The 15546-nt window shown below is 34.2% G+C and overlaps 2 protein-coding genes across 2 annotated transcripts in view; both read right to left on the bottom strand.

Annotated features, from left to right (window-relative positions):
- Window positions 1-3176, bottom strand: part of LOC111044345 — a 30493-nt gene extending 27317 nt beyond the window's left edge. Inside the window, exon 1 of the mRNA XM_022329459.2 lies at window positions 2819-3176. Within this exon, the coding sequence (XP_022185151.2) occupies window positions 2819-2828 (10 nt within the window). The 5' untranslated portion in view covers window positions 2829-3176. The remainder of the gene's footprint in view (window positions 1-2818) is intronic.
- An 8360-nt stretch (window positions 3177-11536) lies between these two features.
- LOC111044346 (SRSF protein kinase 1) overlaps window positions 11537-15546 on the bottom strand; it is a 39153-nt gene continuing 35143 nt past the window's right edge. The window contains exon 12 of the mRNA XM_039442097.1: window positions 11537-15073. Within this exon, the coding sequence (XP_039298031.1) occupies window positions 14795-15073 (279 nt within the window). The 3' untranslated portion in view covers window positions 11537-14794. The remainder of the gene's footprint in view (window positions 15074-15546) is intronic.

The following is a 15546-nucleotide window of genomic DNA, read 5'->3' as shown; positions in this document are numbered from 1 at the left end:
TATTATGCTAATCAGAAAATTTTCAAAAGCAGACTGATTTCTAGGCAAACCAAGGTAAAGATGTACAAAGCATTGATAAGGACGGTTGTGACATAAGGAGCTGAAACGTGGACCATTTTGAATAAAGATGAAAGAACGTTGAGGTCTTTTGAGAGAAAGATGTACAGGAGGATATGGGGACCGGTCTGCGTTGAAGAAAACTGGAGAGCAAGATTTAACAATGAGATTGATGAAGCAATTGGCGAAAGAAATATCATGAGGTATATCAAAGCAAAAAGAATAGAATGACTGGGTCACGTGGTAAGAATGAGTGATGAAAGAGTACCACAAAAGCTGCTTGATGAAAGGATAATGGGCACCCGAAAAAGAGAAAGGCCAAGAAGAAAATGGATCAGCGATGTGGTAGAAGATCTCCCTACGCTAGGTGTGGCAAACTGGCGGCAGGAAGCACAAGAGCGGGATGTATGGAGGCGTCATGTAGAGGAGGCCAAGGTCCACCCAGGACTGTAGAGCCAGATAAAGTAAAGTAAGTAAGGAGTTAACAAATTTAACAAATTTAAAGATGGTAGTCTTTTCAATTATTAAAAGTTATTATTCAATCATTGAAAAATATGTTTTTTGACTAATAAAATATGATTGATTATTTTTAACAATAAAAAACAGTATTATATGAAATATGCCGGTATCAGCTATCTTTTACAGAAGGCAGTGAATCTTCAACGCTGTTCTCCACTCCTCCTATCTCTCTCTTCTTTCCAAAGAATGGACATTGATATGTCCAAAGCTCCGCCTATTTATGTAGATGTATAACAATATTATCTAGCTTTTTTCATATATCACATACAGATCAATAATTATTTTCTTAGTTTATATTATGTAAATTTATCTAAAACTTTGCTGTATTGTAATCAATTTTAAATAAGTATATAAGCTAGTATATATTGTAATCTACATAAATAAAGTACTCAATCAATCAATCAACCCAGTGACATTACAATGTGGACCTCACTATAGTATAACGATTTTTGTATTCACAAAGAAAATATAGTCTTCGATGACCAAATCCAACAAATTTTCAGTATTGAAGCGTATCATTCACGATCCGATTTCTTGATCAATTTGAGGATTTCAACATTCAATGTTGGATTCAACATAGGACCGTGAATTTGAATGATAGACCGTGAATGTGGTTGTTAATGTTGCATGAAATTGTGTATGTCTAGCCGGATGAGTTGGATAAACTGGATGTCCAACACATCCGACATCCCATGGTCAGCTGCATAGTCGTGTTAGAATGTAGGTGAGGATGTTGGACTAATTCGTGGTTGTCCACGGAGCATGAGTGGTGAATGATCCGACCAGTGGTCTTACCACCGGTCCAACACTGTTGGACAAGAAATCGGATAGTCAATGGCTCGCTCAAGGGGGATTCCAACATATCACAGTATCAATGTACGGTACAGTGAAAATGTATTTCACTGTATTGAGTTATAATGGGACTATTTTACACTCGCTCGGCCGTGCTATGTGGGGTCCCATTCAAACTCATGGTAATTATATTATCACTTTCCCGGGCACGCGTACTGATATGATTGAGATACCGCCTTTATTCTTTCCACGTAACGTAGCTAAGGCCCAGTTGCACAACGGTCGATTAAATTTTAACCGTGATTAATTTCACGAGAACCAATCAGAGAAGGCGTTTTTGAAAAGACGGCTGATATGTGATACCGCCTTTATTCTTTCCACGTAACATAGCTAAGGCCCAGTTGCACAACGGTCGATTAAATTTCAACCGTGATTAATTTCACGAGAACCAATCAAAGGTTTTGAAAAGACGGCTTCTCTGATTGATTCTCGTGGAATTAATCACGGTTGAAATTTAACCGGCTGTTGTGCAACCGGCACTAAGTATGTAAATTCAAGTTTTACTGGACCATTTATGAACTTGATGAAATTTGTAAAAAATTGTTTTTCTTATGTTACTACTTAACTTACACTATGCTACTCTCGGCTTACACTATCAATCAATTCCACTGGAATTGAATTAAATTACTGTCTTTATTTCAAGCCTAGAAGGGCGAATTTAGGGCGCAGCCGGCTTTCTCTTAGAAGGTAGAGAATTGAAGTTTTAATAATTTTTAAGATAAGAGAATGAATGATTATGAAAACAAATTTCCTACATTACGGTAAGCTACTATTGTTATGCATGAATTTTAGCTATTATGTTATAGCATTCCAAGCTTATCCATTCAATAAATATTACGATGCCTACAATGAACAGGTATTCTTGGCTCACACTAAAAATGAGAGCATGGTTGATGTAAAAATATGAAAATGTCTTGGAAATGGGACATTCCTACTGCTCGGTATACGAACGCAATCAATAGACATTGAAATGAAATGAAACCATTCTTTATGAGGCGGTGTTAGGACTTTCACACAAAAGTATACAAAGCTGGCTTCAAAAGTCAAAACTTTAGCTATAGAATAGTGTTGATAGGTTGAGGTGTGGTCTGTGGTGTTAAAGGCATAGCCATAGACAGAAGGGGAATTTTAGGGTCTGGGGAAGTCAGGTAATTCGAAACTCCCCGGTCAACCCTTGGTGTGTGCTTTGTTGCACACCTATTCTTCCGGAGTGGCGGTTACATTTTGTTAGCACATCCAGTCAGAAAGACAAAAAATTATCTCACGCTAGATTTTAATAAACAACAGATTTCAAGATCTTGCGATAGGCCTATATGTAGTTAACGTGAAAAATTGAAGAAACAATAGAGGAACTGTATAATAATTTATAATAATTATTTTTATTACTCACCCAGCTTCATTTTGGCAGTTTGTGATTAAGTTCGATGAGTGGAATAATATCGGATAATGAGCGAATTGTTTTAAAGTTTGAATTTTTTTATTTGAAAAGTTGGTGCTCGGTTAACAGGTGTTCATGAACTTTTGAGAAAAAGTCGATGATCCAACGCGTTCAACCGTTTACCTAACATTACTCAAGGAAAGGGTAGAACGCATCTGATGAACAAACAAAACTCCACTTAAAGAAGACAAGCCTTTAAAAAATAATGTAAACGAACTTTAAAAGTCATCGTCACCCGCTTGTAGCACCATTGAGCATCCGACCTAGAGACTGGAGATTGAGAACTTAATTCAAGCCGAAGAATCTTCGAATGCTACTTTCAGTGACCTCACCAGGTGTGCCACCTGTTGTACCGTTTTTTCAATCAAATATCCCTTTCACGCATTTAATTCCCTGCAGGTGCAAATCTGAAACTAGCCGCCGTGTTTGAAATGTCACAAAAAATCCACGCAAAAAACGATCAAATAATTTCACTTTCCATGTATTTAGGGCTCAGCTTAACAACAACTAGGTACCTCAATCATAGAAATAGCTCTCATTTCAATCCCCAAACCTACGAAACCTTAGTTAATTAATTGATAATTATTGCGGTAATCCCTCATTGATGGTAATTAGCGGCCATCAACCACTGAGTAATTAAGCCCGCTTTTATGAGCCACAAATACGATCACACATCACACAACTTAAGTGAAATCATGGGAACATGCGTTATCCTTTCTCAAGATCGATCTCTCCAAGTTAGTTGTCGGTAATCGGTTTATAACTTTCTACATCAATCAACAGGTGGGTAGGTTATGACGCAACATTCTGTATAATATCATAGACTAAATAAACAATTTAGAAATCGACAGTAAAATGAGCAATTTAAAAATTGAAAATATTAGGAAAGAATTTAAAAATAATAAAAAACAGGTTTGTAGAGCATTAAGTTCTCTTTGAAATGATGTATTGTTTCACTATTCCAAGTTCTCGTTTCATTATTATAGCAACTTTAATGTAGGGGGTGAAATTTTCAATGCTGCAACAATTTTGATCATTTGACAATGACATTTGAAGGGGGTGTTTGTGACACAATGTTTGACTTTGTAGCTTCATTAATGAAACGAATACTTGGGATAGTGAAACAATACATAATTTCAAATAGAATGTAATGTTCTACAAACCTACGATTACCAACCAATTCATTTTTACGATGCAATGTTGGTGAGTTATTAGCTCTTGAAGAGCAAAAAATTGGATAAACGTCTTTTATCTTGACAATTACACACCTTCAAGAGCGAATATTTCCGGTACTGTTGGAAATATCACAAAACAAAAGTGTAGAGAATCTATCAAGCTTCATTTTTGAATGGTTAGTTATATCTGTTAAACACATTGTTCTCAAGATATGAGCGTGGAAGAAAAAAGCTGAAAATGCCACTTTTAAACCACCCTCATCCTCTTAGCACATGATTTAGGAATGGGGATTTCTTATATGTTCTCCTCCTAACTAGTCTCAAAGCTGCAAAGTCAAAAATTGTGTTCAGAACATTCCCTCCAAATTCCTTTGTCAATAATATTGGTCTAATGTTGCAAAACTGAAGATTTCACACAACACTAAAGCTGCTGCAACAGTTGTAGGGAAATGCGTAAAAGTGTGAAATTATACATCAAATTAAATAGAATACAATGTTCTACAAGCTCATAATTAGCATGGATTTTTCCCAACGGTTTTTAAAAAGTTATAAGAGAAAAAATAGAAAAGAATTGGAGGCAAACATGTATTTTTTCAAAAATTTCACACTTTCAATAGCGGATATCTCAGAAATAGAGAATATATAGAAAAAGTAAGATCAATATTGTAGGCAATTATGTAAGCTTTAATTTTGTACATAACAGTTATGTCCGTAAGATACATAGTTTTCAAGTTAAATGCGAACCAAAAAATAATATCTTTGAACCACCTCCACCCCCTTAGCACAGAGGTTAGGAGTGGGTACTTTTGATATGGTTACCTCCTTACTAACCTAAACAGAACTGCGGGGTCGAAAATTGTCTTCCAAACTTTTCCCTATATACCCTCTCCTGAGCATTCATTATCTGGACTAATGCAGATTCATTTAAAAGTACAAACTATCTTCTACGGCTGGGACGTCATTGGAGCAGCTCTCAGAATTCTTGTAAAAAATCCTCTTTACCAAGTTTGCTTTTGTTACAGATGTTTTTCCATATTAATGCTGGGATTCTTAACAAGTTCCAATTAAACTTTCGGTCTCAAATTGTAATTCAAATTGAACATTCTCTATCATTAATGATTGTTGAGTAAACCTCAGTTGTAGCATAGGTACTCATACTACACTAATATAACAACAGACCTTGCTGTTATGTTATTTCGTATTTAACATGTTTATTTGACCATTCAAGCCCATTTCAAAAATTGTACAGTATATACAAATCACTTCTGAAGCTTGAATCATGCATTATCTCCGTGCTTTTAGCACTTATGAAGCACTATTTTGCATTGCACACGATACACAAAGAACACACCTTAGATAAGAAATGTCTAGATGAGTGGTCTATGACTGTGCACAACAAATTTTTCAAAGGGAGACTACCATGTTATAATAATATTGTCAATTAACGACTGAAGAAGGAGATGGAATTAGAAAGAGTTTAAAATAATAAATCAATAGGTTATAGCATAATATAGCCAAAATTTTAACATTCGATTTAATTTACGTTATCGAATATCAAAATTAGGCCTCTCACTTGATTAATGAAAAAATTGATATTGATATAAAGAAGCACTTGAATTGCACTTAAGAAATGTTAGGCTTGTGATATGAAAGCAAAACGTTTTAATGAAGAAAAACCCAATTCGATAATTGAAGAAAAGGAGTGGCAACTTACCCATGCTGCGATTCAGACTAGTTTGTAACTTGACAGCTGAATTGGCTATCTCAAGATAAGATAAGCAGTAATGTCAACAGGCTTTAATTTTCTTAGTAATAATTATTGCTATACGACATAATAAAAGAGCCACTTGAGAAGTGCTGGGTGCATTTTGGTCTTCATTCAGTAAATAGCAATATTTTTATTGGTTTTCTTGAATTTTAACTTCTGATATCTTAACGCCACTATCCACTTTCGTTGTTTGTCAGATAAGAGTGAAGTCAATAAATTGAGTATTCATATTCGTGTTTCAAGTACGATATGACTGGAGACTCAATATGTATAATTGTAACGGACAATCATTACCGTATCAAATTAGAGAATTCTCTTAATATAAATGTTTTTCACATTGAACTAGGGAAGTTTCATAATGGCAGTTCTTCACTTTGTGCAAGATTTTCAATGAAAAATAATTGTTTTCTCAATAAATGATGAACGTCTTTTAATTATGTGGAATTTGGGCATATCATAAATATCATATTTATTAGGTAGATAAGATATCAAAGAAAGAATTGGAAATAATTTTAACTGTACTAGTATAATCAGTAATGTTTTCATTAGTGGTACAATAAAACACTTGAAAAAAGTTAAACTTTTCGATTCAATAAGTTTTTGAGAACCTTTTCGGTAAGTAACCTTACTCAGCTTGTGAATATAATAGCCCAAGGGATCTATTTAAATCAGGATGAAATGCCATTTTTGTAGCCGCTGTCAATTGTAGGTAGCCGCTTTGAGCTCAAAAGCAACACACTTTTCAACATGAAGCTTTATTGGCTGATCGGAAGAAACTCCATCGGTGGAAAGTTGGTTTGTTAGACTTGTTAGAGGTTGAACGTTGTATTAAATTTGCAATGTATGTAAATCTCGGTATTCAATTCTCAATTATTTAGTTGTTTATGGTTGCAGAAAAATATCATTCAAAATATCAAAATAATGACTTCTAAGCTCTAGGTAATAGCCTACTGGAGTAATATTGTATTGTTCAGATGGTCTGGCCACATATGTGGCTAGTTGAGTTCCTAAGAAATGAGTAAAGTTGGTGGACATTAACATTTATATAGTAATTAAACGTCACATGTTATTTTCAGCTGTTGAACTATAACACTGTTCATAGGAAAAAAGTAATATTATGAACAAATAACCATATTTAATTGATATAATTCCCAACTATTCGACTTTATTTCCAGATCCTGATGTGAGCAGTTCTACTTTCATTTGCTCCACCAGTGATATAACACCCGCCAAAGGTAGCTCCTGTTCAAGCCATGAGGTAGGAAGTGAAGTACAAGATGGAGAAATGGGCTCAGAAGATGTTCCAATAACCTGTGAATCGATGTGGGATCCAGACTGTTTTGACATAGGTACGGTAACATAACTAACATTCAACAGAATATTGATAACAACCTGAAGAAAAATATTATTCTGTCAGTTTTGTTTCCAAAACAACCATATGTGTATCCTTCAAGTGAATGTAAAACACAAAAAAGGAGATTTCAATAAAAATGGATAACTGACCCTGCATCAGGATTTCCTTTTCTGGCTTATTCTAAAAAAAGAAGATGCAGTTTATTGTAAACCATGCTTTTCATTCTATAATACAGGTGTTGGCAAAGGAAGTCATGAGGATCCTGGAAAATTTGTTAGTAGTGGATTTAGAGATTGGAAAAAAGCCAAGGAAAACTTCATCAAGCATTCTAAGAAAGTGTATAATAAAGCATGTGTTGTGTCTGCAGAACAGTTCATGATGGTTATGTCAGGGAAACAAAAGGATATAAAATCACTGATAGACACTCAACATGCAAGGGAAAGGGAGGAGAATAGGTCAGGACTACGACCAATAATTGAAACAATACTTTTTTGTGCTGAGCAAGAGCTATCATTGAGAGGAGATGAGGACAGTGGGCTACTCACATTAGAAAAGCCAGATAAAAAAGATGGGAAATTTTGTGCTTTATTTCGATTCAGAGCATGTGCTGGAGATGAAAATTTGAAGAGACTTATAATTAATTGTAGTAAGAAATAAGAATGCTTCTTATGTAAGCCCTGATATTCAAAATGAGATTATTCAAATCTGTTCAAATTTAGTAACTCATGAGATTGCTTCTAGAATAAAAAAAACTGATTCCTTTGCTATTCTAGCAGATGAAACCTATGGATATTTCAGCAACTGAACAACTCTCAATATGTATCCGTTATGTAGATTACAAAAATTAATTGCCAATAATAAGAGAAGATTTTGTTGGATTTGTACCAATATATAGTCAAACTGCAGAGTGTTTCGAAGGTGATTTTGAAGAAATGTGAATATTTACATTTGAATATGGACTATTGTGTAGGTCAAGGGTATGATGGAGCTGCCACCATGTCTGGCCATGTTTCAGGTGTGCAGACCAGGATTAGAGAAAAATGCCCAAAACAGCAAGGTACTTTCATTGTACCAGTCATAAATTGAACCTGGCATTGAGTGATTTTTCTTATTTTAATTTTTCAATTTTCATTAATTCATTAATTTTCAATTAATTGTGTTAAAAATTGCTTAGGAGTGATGAAAGAAATTGTAATTTTTTCAGGAATAATACTCATGTAAGGAATATTCTACAAATTAATATAATGCACCATGCACCAGAATCCAAAAAAAGAGGCTAACACGTGTATGTGAAACGCGGTCTGTTGAAAGACATGACAGTGTCTCAACATTTGCTGAATTATTCAAACCAATTGTGCTAAGCCTAGAAGAAATATCTCAGACACCACAAAAAATCTCTTCATCTGCAGTAAGTTTCTTGGCTACAATTGAACGAAGTGAGTTTATTGTGAGCCTGTTGGTCTGTGAAAAACTGTTCAGCCTCATTTTGCCACTCTCCATTTCACTTCAAGATAGAACGCTTGATATGGTGTCTGCCAATAATCATGCAAAAATACTATTGGAGTCTCTGAAATGCATGAAAGATGATGCGATTGATGATTTCAGAAATCTTTTCACATTGGCTGGAACATTAAATAGGGAACTATTCGATTGTGATTTGAAAATTCCCAGGATGAATTGCCGTCAAACACAGCGAGCAAATCCTGATACTGATTCAGCATAGAAATACTACAGAGTAGTAGTTGTTTTACTCGCTAGTTTTGAATTTGTCTGACAGGTTTTCAGCAAATAGTGAAATCCTCGCCAGCTTTCAAATGCTCCTTCCAGGATTCACAAGTCCTGAGAAGGTGAATCTCTCGGAAAACCTCAAAGAATATTTTGAAAATGAGGAATGTTTAGAAGCTATTAAAGCAGAGTATACTTTGTCGGGCAAGTCCAGAGAAAATTTCAGTAAGGAGAATAATAAAGTTTTGAAAGTTCTTGAACTGTGTGACCGAACCTATTTTACCACAATTATTCATGAATTACTTGGTGTATTGACTACTATGCCAGTTACCAGGTGCAGTGTGGAAAGGACATTTTCAACCATGAATAGAGTGAAAACTGCACACAGTTTTGAGCTTGATGGGGGATGAAAGGTTGAGTGCACTGGTTATGCTAGCTACCCATCAAGATATTGTAGTTGAGCCAGATAATGTAATAGAGAAAATGGCTTCAAAAAGGAAAAGAAGACTGTTATTGTAAATATTGTAGTAATGTAATCAAACGTTAATTTTAATTATATGCATTCTGAAAGTGAAAGTCTCATTATTTCCCAGTCTTTATCATTTTCAAGTATATGTTATACTCATTCCATTTCAATTCATGGAATAGACTGAATGAAGTTGACTGAATTAAGTGGATGGTATCACACTATGTTAGTCTATGACAAATATCTATTCTTAATTATTATAGAAAATAATTAGTACCCGTTTATATAAAACATGAGTAGTTTAGGGTATTAATTTATTCGATTTTCAAGTGACAAAATGAATTAAACCTGCACATAGTAATAACAACCTGGAATGATAACACAGTAAACTGCAAAATATATATATATATTTTGACTCTTGAGAATTGGATAAAATACCCTTTACAGGTCGTGTTTTATATAAGAATATAACTAGAGTACTAGCCTAGTGATTTTATAAAATTAAACTTTCCAGTAGCCTTATTGAATACTTTATTAGATATATTATTCAATAATTTATAAATTAGACTGTGAACAGACCAGCTATTATAATTATAGTTGAGCTACAATTGATCATATAACATAATGTATTCTATATAGAGTTATAGAGGAACAAAACATCACATAAATAGTAGAAGCATTATTTAGAAACTTACTTAATTTACAAACTACTTACTATTTTATGTGATTTATTGCTCCTCTACATTGTTATTATAAAACCAAAGTGTCTTTATTTATCTGATACAGTGGATTCTATAATAGATAAATCAGTATGACAATATTGATCATAGTGCATTGCAATATGGGGCAGGCTGAAACTTTGGCCCCCGCCCACAGCCAACCACATAAATCCAATTAGCCCCCCAGAAACCAAATCCTGGCTACATACCTGCTCCATCCTTTCAATCCGAAACAAAGTAATCCAGTGCAAACAGATATTAGAGCTATACAACTTTGGGGGTGAATTAAAGACAACAACATCATTATAACGATTCCAAAACAAGGTGCTGAGGAACATTGTGGATGCTCCTTGATATGTCAGGAACAGATATCTTTGAAGAGGTCAACGTGCAGACCTGGTGTCCACCGAGATCCAGAGGTATGCGGAGAGGCAAGAGGGGCGACTGCACCAAAATGACGTCGAGGCGATCCAGCTGCTAGACAATGGAGGGTTGGAGCGGAGGCTCAAAATGAGGAAACCGTTTGAACTAGTGTAGTGCTTGTTCAAATAATGTCCAGTGAAAGAGCAGAGCAGTGATTGAGTGAATCTAGCTTCTATAGTGTAGTTAATAAGTTTACTTAAACAAATTAGTAAATTAAACAATAGCGTAAGAGTTCCTAATGAGAAATTCACTGTTCAATTTTTCAAGTAGTATTTTAGGAAAGAAAAAATTAGCTCATTAGACTTTACACTAGATAACTATAGTATTGACAAAAAAACTTTTCAACATCAGCCAATAAATTTGTATTCAATGTTTTATTAAAACATAATAATCTGAAGTAGCATTATATAAACTGAAGGAGTAAATCCTGTTTTGTAGAACGTTGTACTGAGTTTTTAAAGATAAAAGGAATGTATATGTTAGACCGGGCTTAAATTAACAGATTTTCCGGTCTATTGACATAACAGTCCTGTTTTGAAGGGTGAAGGATCACAAATCGGTTCAACATTGCCTGTCTACACCATCAGTTACAGTTTCAATATTGTAAATATAACCACCTCAATAGAATACAATTTATGTTTATATATACTGTACTAAACAATATACTTCTGCTAAATTGTAACAACCGCATTCAACTTAAATCTTGAATGATTTAAATAATGAGCATAAATAATAATCTTAAATAATAAGCAAACCGGGCAGCGGGCTTCCAGGATTAGTTTATCTTGATTAGAAAATCTCAATCAATCTTCAGCAAACAGCAACTCAATCTTCTCATAGAAAATCTATTCTATGAGTTCCATGTTAAAATGTCAGTGGGAAAGATTGATTGTTAATGAAATGCTGCCATTAAAACGTGGACCTCACTGTAGCTAAAATACCATGTCTCGATGATGGTTAATGCTTAGCTTCAAATAAATTTTAAGCGACAATTAGAATTAGGGATAGGATTTTTTGAAAACACGAATAAAAACAATCAATTTATAGAACAAAACATAAGATATATTTTTTTGAGATTGGATAGTCATCAACATGGATAATACAATTTCTTGTAATGGAAATTCGTGAAAATATGAAATTTTTGTTTTCAGATATATTTTTAAGATTTTCATTTATTCTTTATTTATTTCATATTTTCAAAAAGTGGAAAATTCCTACCCTGAGTCCCGTTAGAAAGGAAACATATAAAAAGTCATATTAATAGCCTGGCCCCAAAACGTACAGGCTTCAGACAATGAGTAAATGTAGAAATTTCCATCATTTTCAACACAATGTATTTCGACTTTCCACCTACACCTCATTTTAGTCATTTTGATTTTATCCAGAATCAAAGTAGAACATCTATGTACTTAATAGCAAACCTTACAAGGCTTCACAACAAATTGTTCGTTGAATAAAAAAACATCATTATCAGAAAACGGTTTTGTTTCTGTTCAACTAGCCCTTGTCTTTTTGAAATGAATTAAATTGGGTTGAATTAATCGGATTATCAAGCGTCAGAATTCCAGATAGTTTTAAAATTGAGTTCTAGCACCAAATGTTCTGCATAAGTGAGAGTACTTGAAGTGAGGTTAGAGGTTTACATTCTATTTAATATTCACAGAGGGAGGTCGCTACACAATTAATATCAATATCAATACAATGAACTATAGCTTCACGTTTGAAAAGTATAAGAATAATATTCAGTCAAATACGGCGTTATACAATACTGCACATTATACGATAGTGATAAGAACTAGTCGTGGGCAATGTAATGATATGCTTTTAATAATATTGCTTCGCTGTTAGACGAGGAAGCACAAAATAAATAATGCTATAAGATGTGGGGAGGCTAGGTTGATGAATTGATACATTGTCGTTTTGAAAATGTCACACCAAGTATTTCTACCTCATTATGGAATAGAAGACAGCTAAACTAATCCTCACAATGACTAATTCCCAACTACAAGAAATCGTTCCGTTTATCTATGCTGATTTTGTTGAATATAATACAAAGATCACATCCTTACATCTTAGGTACACTTATTATAACAAATATATTCCAATCATCATAATCTGTAACATGATAACATATTCGTGTTTAGATTATCATAATTTTACAGTTCTTTTCAACCCGGGCGAATTATACATACTCATTCAGCTCAATATTACATTCTAGCCCACAATACTCGAATATCGCAACCAGTAAGTACATCGAATGACAACAAGGACAATATCTATAAAAGCATTGTTTTCTGCTAATCAAATGAAGTGTGGTAAGTGACGTTTAGCAAACTCACAGTAACGATGTGAATCACAAATAACCTTACACACTTTTATGTACTTCAGATTGGAAACATTATATAAAAATAATAACACACAAGTAAATACATTTCAGACTATATGATATAACTCGAGTTCCTCCCTGAAATCATGGTTTTAGATGAATTGAACAAAGGCTATAATTATATGTAATGGAGTAATCGAACGAGAGTAACTATTAGTGCATAACTGCAAAACTTATTATTTTGAGGATCTCGTTTGACTGTGGTATATTTGCTTCTGACTCTCTTTCAACCACCATGATTTAAAGAAACTTATTGAATAATGATATAATAACGAAGGCAGCAGTATGCTTTTCAAATAAATTGGGAAAAGGTTACATATATAATAGTATCGGCTGTATATATGTAATGTAGTAATCAAACGAGAGTAACTATTATTGAATGAATAAGGAAAAAGCCGAATATTTTATTGAGGCAAATATAAAGTAGAAGAAACCATTAGTGCATTATAGCGAATCTCGTTTTACTGTGGTATATTTGCTTCGGACTCTCTTTTAACCACCATAATTTAAAGAAACGTATTGAATAATGATAAAATAACAAAAGCAGCAGTATGCTTTTCAAATCAATTGAGCAAAGGTTACATAAATAATAGTATCGGCTATATATGTAATGTAGTAATCAAACGAGAATAACTATTATTGAATGAATAAGGAAAAAGCCGAATATTTCATATAGCAAATATAAAATAGAAGAAACCATTAGTGCATTATAGCGAATCTCGTTTTACTGTGCTATATTTGCTTCGGACTCTCTTTTAACCACCATAATTTATAGAAACTTATTGAATAATATAATAACAAAAGCACCAGTATGCTTTTCAAATAAATTGAACAAAGGATAAATATATAATAGTATTGGTTATATATGTAATGGAGTAATCAAATGAGAGTAACTATTAGTGCATAACTGCAAAACTTGTTATTCTGTGGTACAGTTGCTTCAAACTCTCACGATACTATAATAAAATTATTGCATAAAGATACAAAAATAAATCATTATTTGAATGAGAGTATTGAATGATACTGTAATATGAAAACGAAATCAGCTATGTCTTTTCTTGTATGAATAGGAAAAAAGCTGAACATTTTATTGAGGCAAATATAAAACTGAAGAAACTATTAGTGCATTATAGCGAATCTCGTTTCAGTGTGGTATATTTGCTTCGGACTCTCTTTTAACCACCATAATTTGAAGAAACGTATTGAATAATAAAAATAATATATTGAATAATACATGATATGATAACTGATCACCAGTATGCTTTTTAAATCAATTGAACGAAGGTTAAATATATAATAGTATCAAACGAAAGCAAAATAAAAGTATTGAATGATGGTATAAGAGCGATATATGTTTTTTTCAACCAATTGAACAAAGGATATATATTTAATTAATGTATCAAACGAAAGCAACTATTAGTGAAAATCTAATTTTTCTGAGGTTTACAGAACTTCACAGTTACTTCGAACTCATTCTCTCTCTCTCTTTCATCACTATAATGCAGTCTATATTTTCACTACATAATATATAAATACTCTCCTCAGCATTCGCATCTTTCAAAAGTTATATTCATGTAACTGGCATCCAACTACAGTAAACGATATTTGAAAAGTGATATGCAATAATTAAATAACCATGGATAAACCATGTGCCGAACGAATAATGAGTGTGTCAACTAATAAAATATCGATAAAACCAATAATTGATGTCGAATATAAATTTGAAAAACGAGTGTTTGGTATCGCTATCTGGTAAAAATGTAATACTGATGATAGACTACTGAGTGTTGGTAGCTGGTACAAATTTACACACAAACATTATTTGCTAAATTTAGAAAAACATGGAAGTGGTATTAGTTGACGCAGACGCAGTAGAGGAGGTCGACGCAGACGCTTTCGAGGTGGATTGAGATCAAGAAGAGGTGGACGATGAGGACGAGGAGGACTCGCAAGAGGAGGAGGGGGTGTTGAGCCAGGGATGTTTGAGGCAGGCAGCAGCCGTAGCTCGGCAGTCGGGGTCAAAGTCCAGCATCGGAGTGAGGAAGTCTGAGAAGGCGCGAGCATCGCTCTCCTGCCAACCATACTTGTCAGTCAACACGTCGATCAGGTTCCACGGCTTCATGTACGGGATATGTTTCAGTTTGCCTGTCAAATCACAATTCAAACTGTCACACAAAATGCCTCGGACATACTTAACAGAAAAACCATAGAGACAAAAATAGCATATGCTTGTGCTATCTTTTCTCTATTGTAAGGCTCAACTCACACTTACGCGACTAAGGTCGAGAAGAGACTCGACTCTAGTCGAGAGCATGTGTTTCCAAATGGTGACACACAAACCAGTCCATTCTAGTCTCCGCGACGTCACCATTTGAAAACAAATGCTCTCGACTAGAGTCGAGTCTCTTCTCGACCTGGGTCGCGTAAATGTGAGTTGAGCCTAAAACTACGAGGGTAATTTTTTTTCAATCTCCAATCAAATATCACAAGACACAGACAGGCGGGGCAATTTTCACAGAGCTGAACAGCTTGTCATTCTTATCAAACGCCCTGTGATCGGTGCGGCCAGATCATCAATTGTTGTTGAGTTGTTAGCCACCTCACTTGCAGTGGTTCATTGCAGTGGAGCACTTGCAGTGTTCCGCTTAGTGGTAGTTGTGTAGC

This window comes from Nilaparvata lugens, chromosome X, assembly GCF_014356525.2.
Source record: "Nilaparvata lugens isolate BPH chromosome X, ASM1435652v1, whole genome shotgun sequence".
NCBI lineage: Eukaryota > Metazoa > Arthropoda > Insecta > Hemiptera > Delphacidae > Nilaparvata > Nilaparvata lugens.
This window is presented reverse-complemented; position numbering and strand designations above follow the sequence as displayed.